This window comes from Pieris rapae, chromosome 9 (genome assembly GCF_905147795.1).
Source record: "Pieris rapae chromosome 9, ilPieRapa1.1, whole genome shotgun sequence".
Classification (NCBI taxonomy): Eukaryota; Metazoa; Arthropoda; class Insecta; order Lepidoptera; family Pieridae; genus Pieris; species Pieris rapae.
This window is the reverse complement of record NC_059517.1, coordinates 3,591,669-3,611,698: the sequence shown is the minus strand read 5'-3', so window position 1 is coordinate 3,611,698 and position 20,030 is coordinate 3,591,669. Positions and strand designations below refer to the sequence as shown.

Genomic DNA, 20,030 nt, shown 5'->3' with positions numbered 1-20,030 from the left:
TAAAGCGTGAGCTTAAGTCATTCCCATACAGATTCTTTTTTCTTTTTTTTTCGTTTGGCTCTAACACGGTTTGTGCATTAGCCAGCGTCAAGTATGGGATTTTTATAATTCGTTGTTTTAATTATTTAGTGCTAACCGACACACCACCCGAATGGGGCACACACCCCAGCAGGGTTTAAACATCCCCCTCGCGAGGGAGGATGTAGCAATTACTACTGGATACTCAATGAGTCTCTGGCTTATCATTACTCATGTGTGTATTTCTAGTTTATCTGTGGCTGTTTAACACAGAAGCTAGTATTATTTAACAAATCTATGGATTGGTATTCTGTGGTTACACTGATGCCAGGTGGGGGGGATTCTCGCCAAATTTGGGGTTTTTTTTTTGTCATGGAGGGATAATTGGGGGGAAAATATTTTTGGGGGGATAGTTGGAGAGAAAAATTGCGTTTGGAGAGAATCCGGGGATTTTTATTATTCAAACCATTTCTGAGAAATTACAATAAAAAATTAAATTCAAACACTAACTGCGAACGCTCACATTCTGAACGGAACGGAACCACAATTTGCGCGCGGGCGTGGTGCCGCGGTGATAGCCGAATCTAGCCGAATAGCCCCGAAGTCCGAAGTTGCCTCCTTCCGGCCTTCCGCGGTTCCGCCCGCACCCCGTCCCGCCCGCCTGTCCTGACTCCTGTAGTGTCGCCGGTCGCGACTCGCGTCAGTCGCATCGTTAAATTCGTTCACTTCGTATCTTGGTCTCGTCGTCGTCTTTTTTGATAAAACTTCTATTTGGTATTTTGCGTCTTGGTGAAGATAATGAATAATGGCTCTATCAAAGAAAAGTTATGTAAGGAGATATAGAAACGAGTGGGAAAGTGATCCAGTATTTAAAGGTACGTAAATCTCAGTCTAAAGTTATTAAAACCTCAATGAAATCATGTCACTGAAGTTTTATATATTTTTATAGCTCTGAGTAAGAGGAATCTATAATACCTGGAATCAACGATACAAACGAAATCGACGTCATGTATGTAATGAATGTAATTCAAACAGATAAGATTACTAAAATACTTTCAATATTTTATTAACACTGGAATTGGTTTGGTTAGGTATTATTTTATTATTAATGTCATTGTTAAATATGAACGTGTGGTATTGAACTAACATTTATTTAGGAATGGATATGGTATTTGCTGTGTGGCCTGTGTGCGTGAGCTTGAAGCTTATGAATGTATCTACACGATTTGTTCCGTAGTTCCGTACCCATGTGTTATCGCAACCTGAGTTGCCATTTCATATTTTTCCCCATTTTCAGGGTGGCTGACAGTTTGCATTGGTGACGATACAAAAGCATGGTGCAAGGCCTGTCGCTGTACGTTATTCTCCCACAAGAAGGATTTGTTATTACATTCCAAAACAAAAAAACATGATCAATCTATAAAACGATCTAATATCGTCGGGCAGTCAAGTAAAATGTCTAATTTTTTTGAAAAGCCCATAACAGAGCCACGAAAAATTGCCGAATTAAAAATTGCCGCATATGTTGCTGAGCATTCCAGTATCAAAGCTGTGGACCATCTAGGAGTACTAATAAAAAAATTGGATCCAGCTTCTTCAGTTTTGGAAGGTCTGAAGTTACACAGATCAAAATGCACTGCTTTGATTAAAAATGTTATTTCTCCTTGTTTCTTGGAAGAATTGTTGGAAGAAGTTGGAGACAGCCATTATTCAGTGATCATCGATGAAACTACTACCATTGACACTAAGAAAGTAATGTGTATGATTATCCGATTTTTCAGTGAAAAACAGAAAAGAATTATTACTCAGTTCTACAGATTGATAGAAATAGAATCTGCAGATGCAACTTCCTTGGCTGATGTGTTCAAAGCACAGCTAACTGCTGATGGTCTCAACACAGACAAACTTCTGGGCATAGGTGTGGATGGTGCTAATGTCATGGTTGGTGAACACCATTCTTTTTCTTCTATTTTGAAGGAAGGAAACCCTGAACTGGTAACCATAAAGTGCGTTTGTCATTCATTGCATTTAGCAGCTGAATATGCATTTAAGACCCTTCCTCGGTTTTTGGATTTTCTTATTAAAGAATGTCACAACTGGTTTTCCAATAGTACAAAGAGACAGATTGATTACAAGCAAACATACATGTTACTGTATGAAGGAAAATCTCCATTAAAAATAAACAAATTAGCTGGCACTAGATGGTTATCGAGGTACGAAGCTCTCATAAAAATTTTAAAGCAATGGGATGGATTAAAATTACATTTCGAGATGGCTGCGTCCAGAGAACGCTGTTATACTGCTGAACAATTAAACAGTATGCTCAAAAGTAAGACAAATTTGTTATACATGACTTTTCTTGGAACTTATCTCAAACCTATCACCATGACAAATAAAATATTTCAAGCCACTAATGCAGACCCTTTAAAGTTGCTAGAAGAACTTCATAACTTATTGTTGACCTACTTAACAGTTTTAATACCTCCAGCACAGCTAGAAAAGGCAGACAAATATAGATTATCTAACTATGATTTCGAAAACTACATCATGGACTCGTCGTTCATGAATTTTGGATATGCATTTAATGAAAAGTCTGTGGGTATAAGAGACCATGAATTAAAAGACGTGAAGCAACGATGCAAAGAATTTCTTATAGAAATATGTAAACAAATTCAGAGGAGACTCCCAAATAACATGAAAACTTTAGAAAATTGCAATATACTAAGCCCGAAGAATGCAACATCACAAATAAAACCGGATATTACCAATTTAGCTAAATCTTTTAAGAGCATATGTAATGATGTTGATTCTGTTGTGCAAGAGTGGAATGCTTTGCATCGTTCAGTCTGGAAATCCACACAAGACACCGAAGAGTTCTGGGTTGAAGTGTATAATTTTAAAAATGCTGTTGGTGACAGGTCATTTGGTCACGTAAGCAAATTGGCGTTGGGGATTATGTCTTTGCCCTTCTCCAATGCAGTTGTGGAACGAGCCTTCTCCCAAGTGTCCATAATAAAAGACAAACTTAGAAACAGAATGGCCATCCACACTGCCGAATCCATCTTAAGAATTAGGTACACGTTGGTGGATGGATGTGTTAACTTTCAGCCTAATAAAAAAATGTTAAAAAATTTTAATACAGAAAAAATGTACGCCGGTAGTTCGGGTACTGCTGACGAAGCGTCTGAAGATGATGATTCAGCTAATGATGATTCAGCGGTAATGGAGGCTATCGCTGAAATAATGTAATTTTTATTTTATTTTAATAAATAAATTATAAAAAACAAATATTTTTAATTTGGGGTTTTTTTTCTGTAAAACCTGAATTTTGGGGTATTTAGGGAAAGATTTCGGGAGAACTCCAAATGGTCATATTTTATTTTAATAAATAATTCATAAAAAATAAATATTTTTAATTTGGGGGTTTTTTTCTGTAAAACCTGAATTTTGGAGTATTTTGAGAAAGATTTGGGGAGAACTTCAAACGGTCACCTGGCAACACTGTGTGGTTAGCTCAGGCTGTTATTAATTTTGTATTCGAAAATCGAAATATTAAAACAATTCACGAGGCACATAAACTTATTATATTCGGTAGTCCACAGAGAATGACAGCTGAAAACGAAAGAGAAATATACCACAAATTGGAAGCAATGAAAGAAATCAGGTAATCATTTAAAACATGCATGCAATATTACAACTTTTTTACACCTGTGGACTCAATCAATACCCTTTACACTCAATGTAAAAAAATTACGTACTAAATATTAGTTATATTGAAAATAGATCACACTGGTTGTAATAATGTTCCCTTATTAAATTTATGATTACATTTAATAGAAATAAGACGATCACGCTGGAACGACTAAAGCGAAGTATTTTAAATGAAGTCCGTAGTGGAGACCAAGAAGGAAGATGCCTGGCTCAGTACAAACGTGAGATGGAGATGCTACAACAGGAGAAGATGAGTCACGTTGAGGAGCTACGTCAGATACATGCCGATATTAACGCCGTTAGTTTTGATTTAAGAGCCTTATATATATATTAGTGTTAAATATTATCAACATTTTTAAAAGATAGAACACCTTTTCTTAGTAATATCCTATTTCATTTATTTTTAGGCAAGTTCTCATTGCTCATAACACAAATGAAGCTACATTTTTTCCATAGTAGTATTTCTCTACACTTTTCTTAATTCTCAATTTTATTAGATAAAGAAGTTTAGTGTATGTTATTAATAAGTTTGGAGCGGTATTGTTAATCTTGTCATGAGTTATTTTAAGAACAAGGTGGCCATTTGATCTAGTGTTTGTTATTGCAATGGTTTGTATATATAGCTTGTAATTGTCTATTACAGAAACAGCTGCTAACATTCCATTTGTTTGTATTTCCTGTCTGAAATATATTTTTGTATAATTTATGTATTATAAGTTTGATTCTTTTGTAGTTATTGAAGTCCCCAGGTTTTTCTAGTAATCTGAAATTGCTACTTTATAGATGGAGACAGTAATAAAGCAGACCGAAGAGAGCATGTCTCGTAAGCTAAGCACGGCGTCACGTTTGCACGAGGATTACAGACCATTGAAGGCTGAAGTTGACCTATTGCGACGTCAGTGTCTGGGCCTCGACCGCCTCCCTGACTTGCATGAGGAAGAAGGCAGTCCCATAACTCCTGAGTCAGTACCTACTTTGTTGTTATATACCTACATAATTTGTTTGATTTAATAATTATTTGTAAAAGATAAAATAGTTAATAGTGTAAACTCCATGCAACATAGACTCCTCATAGCGTCGAAGTTACTGGACTTTGACGACCACAGAATCAAGAGCTTGCTGTAACAAAAATGCGCTATCTCTTTTGTGATCCTATATTGTGTTTACACCATATTTCTGAAAAATTGGTTATCAACGAAGATTTTAAAATGTTAATTATATTGCAGTCGTTTTCCTGCGGGTCCAGTACGTGCGCCTCCGTTTGTGGCGCCAGCACCGCGCAAGCCTCCGCCTCCGCCGCCCGCCTTTAGGTCTGCTCTTCAACAAGATTTCCTTACAGTCTCTCTCAGGTTTGACTTGTCTATTTTGTTGCATTTCCTTCCTTCACTTCCACTCCACTCACTGCCCAACTCTGATTCACGCTTCTTATATTTTTTATCATAAAAAAATTGAGTAATTTCTATATTTCCCACTTAAGCGATTTTGTTTTAATGTTTTAGTTTTTATTAACAACTAATTATTTATCTTGTTGTTATGTGTATTTCTCTGCAGGCAACAACCTCCTCCAATGAAGTCGTGTCTGTCATGCCATCAACAAATTCACCGTAATGCCCCTATCTGTCCACTCTGCAAAGCTAAAAGTCGCTCACGCAATCCCAAGAAGCCGAAAAAAAAATAGTCTCTGTACACCAGCCCTCTGCCAAATATTATGTAACCATGACTGCCCTTTACTATGATGTTTTGTTGTTACTCATTTAAGGTAATATGACTTCATATCTAAGGTAACATTACTCTCAGTAATGTAATAATGTATAGTCAAGAAAATCATTTCTCTGAATTTACCAATTGTAGATAATTCACGCAGATAATTAAGTGTGCACAAATAATTGTTGTTCTATTATTTGATTAAAATTAAGATTGCATTAGGATTAAGATAATAATCGTATTTGTGTATTTATAAAATAATTTTGAAAATTAGTCAATAAGGATTTGTTTGTAATAAAACCTATCACTCGTAATAAAACACCTGCTTGATTAACTTAATTATTAAACGATTAGTTAACATTTTTTCTGTGTCAATTTAAAGAAATTGCGAAATAGTATGAATATTTCATTAAATTTATCTTAGCTTAGTATATTTCTTAATTATTATCTAAGGGTTTGTTTTTAATTTATAGTGAGTGAAGTGTCATTAAATTCTAGTCTTTGTATGTTAAAAATATGAAGAAAGTGGATCGCCTAAATGTCAAAGGGTCTCCAATGTAAATACCTAAATGTGAATAATTTATAATAAATTTAATCTATATATATGAGTGCACTGGCTTTTTACTGCTTTGACCCCTTGCAAAATTTATATAAGACGTTAAATAATACATAACATTTTAGATCTACCTACTAGAATGGTATGTACATACTTAATACATATACAGCAGTGTGCGTATATCACGTGTAGGGAAGTATCAGGTCATGATAACGGTCAGACGTACTTAAATGAAATGCGCATTTACTGTTTATGTACACAATTTCAAATAATACTTTAAAATTTATAATAATATTCGTTTCTGGACAAAACTCCACAATTGTTCTTAGAGATATTTTATTTCTTAAATCATATCTTTAGATCAAACTTTACCGACATAGTGAGCCCTGGGACTCGTAAGTGTAGGCTTTATAGATAGATATTACAAAAGAATTATCAGAACAGATTTAACCTACTTCATAGCATATAAACGCAGATTGTACCCGAAAGTCTTGGTTTCGTTAGAAACAAATGACAGTACCATGCACCATTCGCTATAGGTGTTGAAACTGGGAATACGGGCCATAAAAACTAATAAATCTTAATAAATTCCTGAGTTATAATGGTTTTCAGTAGCTAACTAGGAATATAATTAAAACGAAAACAAGTATCAAAACATTAATTTATTAACTTAAATTATCATAAGTGTTGAGAGCAAAACAGTTATTTTCTTACACTATAATATACTACTATTAATGTTGTAACCTAAAAATTAGAGAGAATCTCATTTTTTTTTAAATTTACTATTCTCTTACAAACTAATATAGAATGTAATTATCACACGGTTATAAACAGTATTTACTTAAATACAATACTCCTGGATTCAAGTAGATTTCGTTTAACACTAATACTACAGTGAATCTAAAAGTATTTACATAAAATTAAACAAGAGGGTATGAAGCGGCGGAAGCGATTCCGCAGTGGTTGTCGCGGTTTCGCGCCATTTTGATGTAGCCGAGTTCGCCCCAGGTGCGGCCCCAAGAGTTCTTCACAAGCCAATAGTCGCCACCTTGCTCGTCAGTGCCGTATCCCACCACGAGCACCTATTCACACATAAACTTTTAGTAAGAACCCTTTAATGGAAAAAAAAAACGAAACTTAATATTTTATTTCTTTGTACTGGATTAAAAACTTCCTTATCGTCTTTTACGATAATTTAGATAGAAAAATGTTGGCTATAAAAATATTATTGTCCATAAAAAAGATACTATTTTGATATGTATAAATAATAACTTTGTTTACATAAGGTAATATTTCATCATCGCGTTACGCGGAAAATATAGTTTCAATATAGTACATTTCATTACAAGTGCGGAAAGCCTGTCATTGCAACGAGTTCCGACGAATGTCTACCCGAGCCGAGGCGCAGCCGAAGGTGAGGGTTGACAGTCGGAACAAGTTGCAATGACGGTACCGCACGTGTACTGAACGACTATTTTTAATACAGTTGCGAAAAAATTAAGCAATTTTTATTAAACTATTTGCTTTTTTTCTCTTCTCTCTACGGAATAAATTCGTTGCACGTAGATATGTAGCGACTTATATGTTTCCGGTAAATTGTTCTCCGAAACATTTTGTTCAATTATACTGCGTTCGGGTGATATTCATTCAAATAAAATATCGTCGAAATTACTCATTTTCTGCAACAAATAACTCAACTCGAAAGAACATTTTTGGAAAATGGCGCCAACCGCAAGAATATAAGCAAAGCTTGTTTTTTCTTTTCTTCACCCATTCTGGGTAGGCAAAGGGAACTTGGCCCATACAGCCAATTCTTCAGTAGACTATTTTTATTGAAAGAAAATCAAATCTAATTCAATGAATCCAATCATTAAATCTGATATTGAAACAAATAGTAGCTTCTTTTTAAAATATTTGTATGAATCATAAAAACTTCTGTGATTTTTTTATTTTTAGTAAAAACTTCATGGTTAGTTTTTTCTTTTTAATATTTTTTTATTGATATGAAATAAAATAAACCTAACCTAACTTATTGAATCCAATTATTAGTAAACTTTTTAAAAATACGTATTTGCATATATTATAAAATTATTTTTAATATTTTTTTAATTGATATGAAATGAAAAGAAACCTAACCGAACTTATTGAATCCAATTATTATAATATTTAGAAATCATATATCATAAAAACTTCTATGAATCTTTTTAATAAAACCTTCGTGGTTGGTTTTTTCTTTTTAATACACATTGTTTTGACAGTTGGCAAAGAAAACGCACGAGTGCGGGAATGGCAAAGAAAAAGCACGAGTGTGTAATAGCCCACTTTCCGAACGCTATACCTCCCTGCAATATGCCACTTTTTGAGCAACTGTATTAAAAAATTCATTACGATCTTATTTGAAATCATAAATAATAGATTTCAAAGTTTTTTCTGTAAAAAGGTTTAAACAGGTTCACCTTTTACGAAAGGGTATTTGATGTTTTCCCTCTAAAAATATTTAAAAAATTAACCTAACTTGGCGCTTGGTCCTCCTCCTAGAGAAGGGCATTTGCACAAGACTAAATAAATTGCATAGCCTTATTGCTAATGTGCTAACGACAACAACTTGTTATTTAAATTATATTAAATAAATTAATTACCCCATGGTCAAGATTCTCAGGGGAGCAGTTCTCATCGTAGTAGACACCATCGGAGTACATCTGGAAAGACTCCTGTGAGGCATCGATGGCCACAGACACGGGTCCTATGGTGGCGACAGCCGCCTTCAGCTTTTCTTCATCCCCAGCTGGTACGTCAACAAAGCCTACATCATCAGCACCGGAGTTTTTGGGGTTGTAGCGGCACTTGTCATCCACAGCTTCGTAGGGGTAAGTCCGCTCGGTGTCGATACCACCGTTATCCTTGATATACTTAAACGCGTTGTCCATGAGACCTCCGTTACAACCATTATTGCCGTATGGCGCTGAACAGTCGATCAAGTTCTGCTCGGATAAAGATACCAGATATCCGCTCTGTCGGAAGTGTTGTCCTTCTAGTGCCCCAGTCTGTTGACATTAGAGGTTCTAAAATGTATATTCTTGCAATGGATTATAATTAAATACAGCTTAAGAATATTACAAATGCCATAATGATTGTTTATTTTTATTGAAGATACAAATGTTGAATATGGAACTTTGGACTACCCTTATTGTAACATGTCGTGAAATTATAAATTGAAGAATTCAACTATCAGGTGTCGGTGTCTAAATAGATTGTTTAAAAGTGAAATATGAACTAATTGATACATACATATTATAATTAATACATAGATAATTATGAACATATACCTATTTACTGTTAACAGTCGCAATTACCACCTAAAATAATATGCCTTACGATGTTCTTAAGAAAATTTACTTTTTAAATTAAGAAACCTACTATTTATCCATAAAGAATTAGGTTTATTTAAACAGAAAAGTTTTTAGTGGAATTCTGTTTTAGTTTATTAAATCAAAATTTCTTTAATAAAAATAATTGACACCGCTAGCCGTCTATGTGTATGAGGGCAAGCACAAGGCTACATTTAATTAAGGCATCAACAATTTACCACCTGAGATTAATTAATGACTAACGAAAAAATTTACATAAGTTACTCAGTTAAGAAATGGTTTGTATTTTTTAAATAATAAACAAAATACTATATTCTAACATAAATTCATATTCATGAAACAGTACAACATAGTCAAATACAAAAGAATTTTATGTTACGTTATGTGTAAATATTCTGTATAAATTTAGACCGAATGGTTTGTTGTTGTACAAACCGGAAACCGATATTTGAGAACGAGTTTCCTTGTAAGAGTTTATGTTTTAAATAATAATGTTTCTTTGTGCCCGTTCTAGTTTTTATAAAACGTTGACCTACTTGATAATAAAACACTCGTGTGGATGACACCGATACCCAAACCAGTATTAGAAAAGCTTAAGTCGGAACATATAACTGCGTCATTTCCATTATCATCGCACAACCTCATGACGTGTATGTCAATAAAAAGTTCGTGGGGCTTCTTAGGTTTTGTTAGCAGTACATAACATAAGATTTCATTTTTTACCGTCGAACACCTTTTTGTCATTACATAAACTACAAGGATGTAATGTGGTATCAAGTATATTAAATGATTATCGTTATATCGGAAAATACGTTTTTATTTTTTAAAATACTGCAAATTATAATATTTTTAAATTAAGAAAAGAGGGTATTTAATATCAATGATAGATAAATTTGTGTTTTGTTATTATCTCAATAATAAAGATCATCATATGACTGTGCTAACATATGTATATGTACTACATAATAATATTATAACAATATTGGTATGTTGTGTCGATTTCGAGGTAGCATGACTAACCGGTTATTACACTCATTGTTTCCATAATTCAGATTATTTTATTTACATCAGGTCAGGCCATATGTTTAATTAGTATCTAGGCTACGCGGAATCGAACTATATCGCATGAATCATGTTATTGTCAATATTATTAATTATAACCGTTCTTTGTTAGGTCAAAGATTTTACGTCGAGTTGAATACGCCGAGATATGGCTTCGTACTGCTGATGCAATATTTTTAATTGTATGGCCAACACGCAACGCCCGACTTAACAATATTAAAACAATCGAATCAGGCACGTTGGCTTTTATACAAAAAGACGAATGCACGTGACTACATCGGGATTATTACCTGTAAGTTCTTGATTGACCTCCACCTAGTTACGACAATCACCAATCTGTGATTATATTTTAATATATTATATTTCTTATTAGCAAGATTTTAAACCGAATCAATAATATCTTTATCATCGTTTAGTCACGTAATATTTTATTACGTATTTTTGTACGTGCGTGTATTAAAACGTGTGTGCGGATGTGATTTGTAGATACTTACGGTACTGAAGGACCAGCAAGAACCACATTTGCCCTGGTCTTTGACATCTGTTACAGCTCCCTTGTGACGCCAGTCCACCTGCTCAGGCAGCTGAACGTTAGCGGGTGAAATAAATCTCGCGCCGCGAACATCACGCCCCTTTCCGTAAAGACCCTTGTTGTGTCTGTGAATACCATAATAGTTTAACTACCATGATACACTACCAAATTACTGTTTGCAACATTCCAGAGTCATACTTCATTTAAGCCAGAAAAACCCGCCCTTGACCACAGTATAACAACAACAGCAACAGAAAAATATGTAATCAAATTATACAAAACATATTTTGAACAAACAATCTATTTAAGATTGCAATCATATATTGACCTAAAATATTAAGCTTATCTATAGAACGCAATAACAATACAAACAATTGTTACATAAATTAACTAAAAACCTGATATTTTTAAGTTTGAAACTCAAATCCATCTTTGGATATTGCTAAAGTAAGTAACATAATATGCTTTTGTTTTTAATCCAGGTAGTTGTATAAAAAATATAAATTTAAAATAAAATATTATCGCTTAAATATTAAGGTTACTTCAGGTATAATGGATATAAAAATATCTTAATGCAAATTTATTGAAGGTTAAGAGATATTATGTTTTACCCTTTTAGTGACGTTTTTCATTATTATTGATAAGCGAGATTACGCCCATTAAAGTCAATGACATCTCATGTGACCAGACCTCTTTAATGTGTGCAAGATATAGTAATTATGTATAAATTAAATGAATAATAAATAATAAGACTTACTTGAGCGTTCTGTTGTAACCATTCATGGTGTGGACAAACTCATGGTGCAGCATATCAGAGTATTTATTAGGCTTGAGGCGGTAGGTCACCTGACCACGTTCAAAGCGTGCATTGTGTTTGGCTATTTTGTGTTTGTTCTCTGCAAAGATCTTCATCCGGAACTTGTCTTCAACTTCACTATCATACTCCTTCTTATGCTCCAGCTGTTTTAACATAAATTTTAAACATGCAACAACTTTATATGAGTAAAATAAAGTGTGTATTTTAAGGAAAATTAGAAAGAATGACATACCTTGAAGGCATTCCACTCCTCGCGCACAAGGTCAAAGAAGCTAACAGAGCTCACTGCTACCACAACAGCTAGCAGCACGCAGGCTACGCCTTTCATGTTTGTATAGTTTTGTAACACCTAATAAAATTAATTAATTAAAAAAATATTAATTCCCAATACCATCGTTTCAACAAAAATTGTTACTTCTTATAAATTTTAATATATATTATACAAATTCAAGAAATAATATTTTGTGGTAGTTTTCCTTTGTTATGTATGTCGATTGAATTTGTTAACAAAGTCCTTAATATACTGGATCAAGAAATTTGCAATGTGATTTCTCAATGAAAATACAAGAAAATAAGTTGCACTTTTCAGAAAATACATTTAAGTATTAACTCAATAGGTAATGACAATTTATTAATACCTATTTAGCATTGTAAAGTAACTTACAATGCTAAATAAGTATTATTTATACATTATACGTACAGCACAACAAAGAATTGGCCCAGAAGGATATGTTGCAAAAATAATTCTTCGTTTCTTCCTCTTAAATAGGATGATTTAACAATAAAAATTACGAGCTGACGTGCTTTAAACTTGGTTTTCTAAGTTGTATTGTTTGTTTTTTTCCAGTGTTTCCCTTTAAATATATTGTACGCAGCTTCACAGATAAAATAAATTTCGACTATCGAGTATGGCATCCCCATTTAATCAAAATATATATCCCCGTTTAAACTGTCGTTTATTACAACTTACAAGCACTTACGTTGGTGTATGGCAAAGAAATAAAATTTAACAAAAGTAAGCAATACTTACTATTTTGTGAATGTTTAACTTGCCAAATAAAATTCGTATGTGCATGAAAGCTGATTTTCAGCTTACCAGGCGTCAACGCAAACTGTAACGTAGTTATTCAATCAAAATAAAAACTGTTTGATAAAAATACTGTGGCTCAACACGAAAAAGTTTTTGGATTTTTAGGCGGCTCTTAGTTGTTTTTAAATAGATGATACTTGATAGTAATAATTAATAAGACTCATAAGCGCGCTGTCGCCACTTTTACGCAAGTCATACTTGACAGTCCATGATTATTACGCACATTGTGCTTTCAATTTAAATTGTCTGCCATTATCCTTAGATTGTCAATTGGTGTCAATAGTCAACAACATGTGCTCATGTATCCAGTATCTGATATATTTAATATTTATCCTTTAATAAATATTTGTAATATTTTTACATTGCTGACTGCAATATGACAAATGAGAATAATTCGGAGAAGCGAAATTCAAAGAAAACAAAACACAAACTTTTTAAACCTAGAAAAAAAAAGAGTGTTGAAGAGGATTCTGCTATACAATATTTACAAAGCCAATATGATAAAGTAAGTAGATATATTGTGAACAAATACCTACCGCAGTGCATTCATATACCGTGTAAGATTTGTTTAATATTATGTGATGTATTTATTCTAGATAATTCCTGAAGATATTAAATCTTTTAGAGACTTGCCACTGTCGCAAAAAACATTAAGAGGATTAAAAGATAATAATTACACAACTCCTACAGATATTCAAAGACAGGCCATAGGATATGCTTTGCAAGGTAAAGATATTTTAGGAGCTGCAAAGACTGGTTCTGGAAAGACATTAGCATTTTTAATTCCCATTCTAGAACTACTATTCTGTAAAAAGTGGACTCGACTAGATGGTGTTGGAGCTATTGTAATCTCACCAACAAGAGAACTAGCCTATCAAATTTACGAAACACTTCGTAAAATTGGACATTTCCATGATTTTTCAGCAGGTTTAATCATTGGCGGTCAAAATCTGAAATTTGAAAAAAAAAGAATGGACCAAATAAATATTCTTATTTGCTCTCCAGGCCGATTACTGCAGCATATGGATGAAAATCCCCTTTTTGATTGTAGTAATCTTCAAATGCTTATTTTAGATGAGGCTGATAGATGTCTTGACATGGGATTTGAGGCTACTATGAATGCAATTATAGAAAATTTGCCTCCAAAAAGACAAACCTTATTGTTCTCAGCTACTCAAACAAAATCAGTGAAAGATTTAGCTAGACTTAGTTTATCATTTCCTACATATGTGGCCCCACATGAACAGGCTGATACTGTCACACCAGAATCTCTTCAACAAAGTTATATTGTCTGTGAGATTGATGAGAAATTGGGTATACTATGGTCATTTATTAAAAATCACTTGAAACAAAAGGTTCTTGTTTTTATGGCAACGTGTAAACAAGTAAAATATACTTATGAATTGTTTTGTAAATTAAGGCCAGGAGTTAGTTTGTTAGCTCTTTATGGTACTCTTCACCAGGAAAAAAGAGAAAGAATCTATCAAGAATTCTGCAGAAAATCAAATGTTGTGCTATTTGCAACAGATTTGGCTTCAAGAGGTTTAGATTTTCCTAGAGTTAATTGGGTTATACAATATGATTGCCCTGAAAATGTAGAAACTTATATTCACAGGGCAGGTAGGACAGCTAGAGGTGTTTTTGGTAAAGGTGAAGGTTTATTAATGTTGTTGCCAACTGAAGAAAGAATTGTAGAAGACCTCAATAATAGTAAAATTCCTATTAACAAAATATCTGTAGATCCCTCAAAGCTCATGTCACCTCAACGAAAAATAGAAGCTCTACTTTCAGATAATACAGACCTAAAACAAACAGCACAGAGAGCTTTTGTAAGTTATTTAAAATCTGTATTTCTTATGAAGAACAAAGACATATTTAATGTCCTTTGCCTAGACACTGATGCATATGCAAAGTCACTTGGCTTGATTGTTCCACCAAGAATTAGATTTTTACAAAATATCCAAAAGAATAAAGCTCTATATAATAATCTTAAGCAAACTGAAAATGCTCTTATGGTTGAAAAATTAAACACATCACCAGGAAATGGTACACCTGATGCAAGTGATACAGAAAACAAAATTGATCTAGGAAAGCCCAAAGTGGTGTCAAAGAAGAAAGAAGTCCCTACATTTAGTTTTTATAATGAGGCAGATAGTGATGAAGATGACTTCCTTTATTGTAGTAAAAAAGATGTAAATATTGAACCAGTCAGTATTGAGGATGTCAAACCTTCTAAGAAAAAGAAGCCCATTACAAAAGCTGCAGTAGCTAAAAAAATTCTTAAAAAGAAAATTAAAGTTAACACAACAATTAAATTCACTGATGATGGTGAAGCTATAGATGATGAGAAAAAAGATGTTAAATCAGAATTAGCCAAGCAATTTGTGAATGAAGATGTTGGTGGAATTGATATTGAAAAAGCTAAAGAAGTTTTACAAGAAGAAGATAAGTTTGACAAAATGAGATTTAGAGAAAAGGTCAAAGCAAAGCATAAAGAACAGAAAAGGAAATTAAAAAACAATAAAAAAGAGGATGGAGAGAAAGATGATTTTGGAACTGAGACAGACTCTGATGGACCTGATCTTTCTTGGCTACCTGATCCAGACAAAGTCTATAAGCTAAAACATGACAGCGATAGCATAATATATTCTTCAAAATCTGAAGATGACTCACTGCCCAGTGAATCAGAAGATGAAAAATATCATAGGTATGTTTTTCCAAGGGTTAGACTACATAATTAAAAAAATATGTTTTTAATAATTTTTTTAAATTCTCTACTAAGAGTTTGAAATCTGCTTTGTGTTTTTTTGGGTTTGGGTTTTGATTTTTTGTTGCATTGCCACAGTTTTTATTGTGTAAATTAGTTAAAAATATGATAAACAAACATTTCTCTTGCACTCAAAGTTTGCCCTTAAGAAGAAGGCTGGCAGTGTTAAGGCAACTGAAATGAACTCTAGTGGATTAGAAAGTTTGTTTTATGTAAAATTTCTCAAAAGAAAGTCATATTTATTTCTTATTTTTATTACAGGCCTACTAAGCGAAAGCTAGTGGAGAGCAAAGGCATAGTTCAAGAAAGTGTGACTCCTAGAAAAGTAAGAAATATTGAAGATTTATCAGCATCTCTGTCTGTTAATGAAGCAGAATTACTCGCTATGCAATTGCTTAAAGCAAAGAAGTAAAAAGTTTGTCAGTATATATTGTTAACTACAATAAAATATGTATACGTTACTTTTCGTTGTTTCTTTATTTGCCTTCCACAATTAAATATTTGATCAAATTTATTTGTTTCTGTTATGTTATAGGACTGTTTTACAACAGAAATTTACAGTTTAACTGAATTCATGTTTTTTTTATATTACATATGTGAGATTACGATTCCTAGAAATTTTTTCGGGCCAATCGGAAGCTTTGAAAAAAATATGCAACAATTATTTTGTTGCATATTTTTTGAACGTACACAGTAGTAGTATATGTACTACAAAATTTTGTGTTTTCAGGCACGCTGGTAACTGGTTTGTTTGTGATATTTTCTTTCACATTACGAGCGAGTGAAAATGTGGAAATCTTTGTCTTTCTGCTTCCGATTCGATCCGATCCGATCCGACATCTGAAGTTCGAACCTCCGAGTACGTTTGTTACTAATCCATATTATATGTATATATATAATATATATATAGTAATTAGAAGTGCAAATGTTAGCCATCATCTTACCCTAGAAGACAATAAATTATGCAGCGTGAGGCTTGCTAGCCCATTAGTTTTTCATGCACTCATAAATTGCATTATTACATTCTCTTATCGGATAATGTCCAATAGGTCGACTGCACTAATTATATTCTTTATAAGTGTCACCGTGATTTAAGAACCTGATGTAACTTTTAGATTTAATGATAAAAAACCCCTTCACGACAAAATATGCCCGTAGGAGGCCCCGATATGTCTTAAAAGCCAACCGTCAGGCCTATAATAACAAAATTAAAATCGGATTAGGTTAAAAAACCGCCTTCACTGGGGACATTTACTGCGTACTTCCGTCCTGCCCTCCAGGCGATTGACTACCCCACGACGGTCGAACCGGAGATTCGAGCCACACAGGATGTCCGCTCTTACGCTAGTCGTCGAAATGACGCCCATTTAGACCGAGCTACGCTCGTCAAAACAGCCCGAGCTCTGTTGTAAAGGCCCTTAAGGACACAAAAGAGGCGATGCAGCGTACAGACAATCTTTATACTCATAATACACTCACAATGTTATAACTTATAAGTAAAAGCAACTTATAACTACGAGAAGATTAGATTACGAAGGAAGTTGAGCTTATATCTAAAGCTAAAGTACAAGCTTACTTGTACGAGTGAAAATGGTCACGTGAGAAAGTGTGAGCTATGTCAATCTCATACAAATTCATTTAGAGTTAGTGAGTCGTGAGTCGCGACTGTAGAGGTGTTTTTTTATAATATACTTCTTCTAAATTCTAAAAGTAGACTAAATTATTTTTAAATGAAATCGCGGTATACTATAATTGTTTAATTAATTTTCTTGCACACGTGTCTGTAATTATTGTTCTTAAAAAAACAATAGTGTTATTTCCGCATTTTAATTAATTTGATTTCATTGATGGGTGTGTGTGCAACTTGCTCTATACATCGCTCATTGAATGCAAAACAGTCACAAACCGGAATCCTCATTTTTTAAAGGAGAGGCGAAACAAAATTTCAAAAATGTTTATTTGAAAAAAAACAAGTTTTTATTTTTAATTGTTATGATGTTAATATATCATTGTTTTCCTTATTTGTTGCTCTATCTTTTAAAATAATTACCTCTGTGATAGCACTCTTCCAACCGGATAAAAACAACAAAAGCCCTTTTTGCATTCAAAATTTGAACCAATGTTAGGGTTATTATCTCAAAAAAATTAAACAAATATTAAAATGAAACATGCTTTATTTCATTATTTACTAGGAAATAACTATAAAAAATAAATTCTCGCTGTAAATCTAAAAAATCTACAAACTATTCAAATGATTATCAGAAAATTAGTCCTTTTTAGATTGCCAAAAGGAGATGTTACAGTCCTCCATGAAAATATTACAATATATTTTATATAAAACATGTGGCTTATTTTCTTCTTTGCACTTGATAACGTACAGGCGATGCAAAGCACGACAATAATGGCTTTCAATTCTAGGGATTGAATTAATATGTGCTTGGACACCATCTTTCAAAGCGGTCTCTAACTTTAACTGGTTCCCATGTTTCCCTCGTTTTTCTTGCATTAATCCAACTCGTCCAGAATTTTTCTTGACCACACTTCTTATCGTTTTATCAGAAATAGCAAGTGTATTCATAAAATATACTTTGCATACTCGAATGCGTTTATCGTCTTTAGGGAAATAATATGCGTGATTAAAGTTCTGACTAGTGCTGCCAACACGGACATAGCGATACTTAGGTTCAATTTTTGTCATGTTGTCGCTAATGAAATGCCTCTGATTTGTCAAGTCACCCATCTTCCAATAGTTCTCAAACAAAGCCAACCTTTCTTCCTGTGAAAATTGGTTAGCACATTTTAATTTACATTTATCGCAAGTCCAATTTTCTTGGCTTCTATTTGTTTGTTTGATTTGGACATGGTTTCATATGCTTTTCCGCTGTTTTTAAGAGCCTTGGATTTATTTCTCTTTCAATGTGCTGGGTTACATTTTCTTTTTCGTGATAGCAGCTGAGGTTGCACGCTGGGTGGCTGACAATCACCACTGTTGGCTGGGTGTCAATGCTAGTGGGCTGGGTGTCAATGCTAGGGGATTGGATGTCAATTCTAGGGGGCTGGATGTCAATGCTAGAGGGCAGGGTGACAATGCTAGGATGCTGCGAGTAAATGCTAGGAGGCTGAGTGTCAATGCTAGGAGGTTGGCTGTCAATACTAGGGGGATGGATGATAATACTGGGTGATTGTGGTTGTTCAGTCTCTATGGGTTCATTATCTGCCCTAGAAGGTCCCGGTTGCGGTAAGAAAAATTGTTACTTAGTCCGTTTTGTTTCTATGTGTTTCTCAGGTAGAAAATCAGGATCCTTTCCACTATCGTCCGAGGAAAAATCAGTTAAACTAGATAACGTACAACAGTTCATGTAACTGTCGTCAGAGTCGCTGTCTGATGACTCTGATGAGTCACTAGGTGGAACGATTTTAATAGATTTTTTCCAAGTTCTTAAACTCTCTTCATCATCACTTAACCACGATATATTGTAATCAGGCTGGCTGTCAGCGTAGGAGTCCGTATCAAAACTAAAATTTGCCATTTCTCTTTGTTGTCCATCCTGTGCTGCTATTTCAGTTTCCTGCGTGTTGTCGTGGAACAAGGTTTGATTCTGTTCAGTTCTAGATGGTGCGTATTTTGAGCATGGCCAATTGCCATTGTTCTAAAATTGACAAATTTTTAAAACATGCAGTTTAGCTGTACATAAATTATTAATACTTCTGTAAAAATTCAATACAAAAAGTACACATTTGTAAATATGGCATCGCCTTATTTTATTTTGGAATGCAAAATGTACGTTTTCCAAAATATGGCTATGTTGCACTAAAAAATCAGAATATACTTACTTGAAATTGGAATGCAATACAGACGTATTTCAAAAAGTGGCTCTTTTGCACAGAACACTGTATTAAATATTGGGTGTTTTTCCGAATTGTGGCCGTTTTGTATTGAACTGATATGCGTTCGCTCCGAGTTTTGGGTCGCAACTCACAAAATGGCGGTTTTGTTCTGAAGTTAGCGCGTAAGTCAACCCAATACAAAAAAGGCGGTTGATCAGTTTGGCATTAATATGATTGAAAATGACGGGTGTCTTCAGCAAAACGTAAAATACTGTAGCTTTAGTCCCTAATTTTGAAATAAAATGATTTTCAATAAATTTTGATTTATGGCCGTTTTGTATTCAATGAGCGACATGTCCACTTTCCCTGACTGAGTAATATGTATAATGTGACCAACTACATATACTCATTTGCTGAGTTTTGTACTCTTTTCAAGTCCTGTTAAATATATATCAGTTTCTATGCCTTTGCTATTATTATTATTATTTTTTTCCCCTATCTTGGCCTGCACGGTTTGTGCGTCAGCCATGTATAAAAGTTAGGAAGTGCATTATTAGGTTTATTTGCTATTATTATG

The 20,030-nt window shown here is 33.7% G+C and overlaps 4 protein-coding genes and 1 long non-coding RNA gene across 6 annotated transcripts; 3 read left to right on the top strand and 2 right to left on the bottom strand.

Moving 5' to 3' along the window:
* Nucleotides 1-708: 708 nt before the first annotated feature.
* LOC110996526 lies at nt 709-3,267 on the top strand. Its single transcript, XM_022264248.2, has 3 exons — nt 709-893; nt 968-1,027; nt 1,316-3,267. Exon 3 carries the CDS (start codon nt 1,474-1,476, stop codon nt 3,265-3,267), a length of 1,794 nt encoding a protein of 597 aa, XP_022119940.2. The 5' UTR covers nt 709-893; nt 968-1,027; nt 1,316-1,473.
* Nucleotides 3,268-3,528: 261 nt separating this feature from the next.
* Nucleotides 3,529-6,044, top strand: LOC110999750 (zinc finger C4H2 domain-containing protein). 2 transcript variants are annotated; one of them, XM_022268968.2, is made up of 5 exons: nt 3,529-3,682; nt 3,856-4,027; nt 4,513-4,691; nt 4,956-5,039; nt 5,281-6,044. In XM_022268968.2, exons 1-5 carry the CDS (start codon nt 3,624-3,626, stop codon nt 5,405-5,407), a joined length of 621 nt encoding a protein of 206 aa, XP_022124660.1. In that variant the 5' UTR covers nt 3,529-3,623; the 3' UTR covers nt 5,408-6,044. The 2 variants fall into 2 exon arrangements, with proteins under 2 accessions (XP_022124660.1, XP_022124659.1); XM_022268967.2 differs by having other exon boundaries at nt 4,956-5,078.
* A 592-nt stretch (nt 6,045-6,636) lies between these two features.
* On the bottom strand, nt 6,637-12,628 carry LOC110999694 (cathepsin L). Its single transcript, XM_022268885.2, has 6 exons — nt 12,469-12,628; nt 12,001-12,117; nt 11,709-11,911; nt 10,914-11,076; nt 8,629-9,033; nt 6,637-7,071 (listed from the first exon to the last, which is right to left on the bottom strand). The coding sequence occupies exons 2-6, from the start codon at nt 12,094-12,096 to the stop codon at nt 6,910-6,912; spliced, it is 1,029 nt and encodes a 342-aa protein (XP_022124577.1). The 5' UTR covers nt 12,097-12,117; nt 12,469-12,628; the 3' UTR covers nt 6,637-6,909.
* Nucleotides 12,629-13,114: 486 nt separating this feature from the next.
* Nucleotides 13,115-16,088, top strand: LOC110999716 (probable ATP-dependent RNA helicase DDX10). The gene is made up of 3 exons (XM_022268919.2): nt 13,115-13,363; nt 13,455-15,565; nt 15,887-16,088. Exons 1-3 carry the CDS (start codon nt 13,235-13,237, stop codon nt 16,035-16,037), a joined length of 2,391 nt encoding a protein of 796 aa, XP_022124611.2. The 5' UTR covers nt 13,115-13,234; the 3' UTR covers nt 16,038-16,088.
* A 2,970-nt stretch (nt 16,089-19,058) lies between these two features.
* LOC123689465 lies at nt 19,059-19,799 on the bottom strand. The gene is made up of 2 exons (XR_006750439.1): nt 19,460-19,799; nt 19,059-19,275 (listed from the first exon to the last, which is right to left on the bottom strand). It is a non-coding gene; the product is annotated as an uncharacterized LOC123689465 (long non-coding RNA).
* Nucleotides 19,800-20,030: the final 231 nt, after the last annotated feature.

Bases quoted from the DNA above. Each gene is read 5' to 3' on its own strand.
- LOC110996526 (XM_022264248.2), top strand. From the start codon at position 1,474: ATGTCTAATTTTTTTGAAAAGCCCATAACAGAGCCACGAAAAATTGCC.
- LOC110999750 (XM_022268967.2), top strand. From the start codon at position 3,624: ATGACAGCTGAAAACGAAAGAGAAATATACCACAAATTGGAAGCAATG. The intron at 4,028-4,512 runs GTTAGTTTTGAT...GCTACTTTATAG, and splicing joins TACATGCCGATATTAACGCC to ATGGAGACAGTAATAAAGCA. The intron at 5,079-5,280 runs GTTTGACTTGTC...ATTTCTCTGCAG, and splicing joins TTCCTTACAGTCTCTCTCAG to GCAACAACCTCCTCCAATGA.
- LOC110999694 (XM_022268885.2), bottom strand. From the start codon at position 12,096: ATGAAAGGCGTAGCCTGCGTGCTGCTAGCTGTTGTGGTAGCAGTGAGC. The intron at 11,912-12,000 runs GTATGTCATTCT...ATGTTAAAACAG, and splicing joins AGGAGTGGAATGCCTTCAAG to CTGGAGCATAAGAAGGAGTA. The intron at 9,034-10,913 runs GTAAGTATCTAC...TAATGTCAACAG, and splicing joins CTTGCTGGTCCTTCAGTACC to ACTGGGGCACTAGAAGGACA.
- LOC110999716 (XM_022268919.2), top strand. From the start codon at position 13,235: ATGACAAATGAGAATAATTCGGAGAAGCGAAATTCAAAGAAAACAAAA. The intron at 13,364-13,454 runs GTAAGTAGATAT...TATTTATTCTAG, and splicing joins TACAAAGCCAATATGATAAA to ATAATTCCTGAAGATATTAA. The intron at 15,566-15,886 runs GTATGTTTTTCC...TTTTTATTACAG, and splicing joins GAAGATGAAAAATATCATAG to GCCTACTAAGCGAAAGCTAG.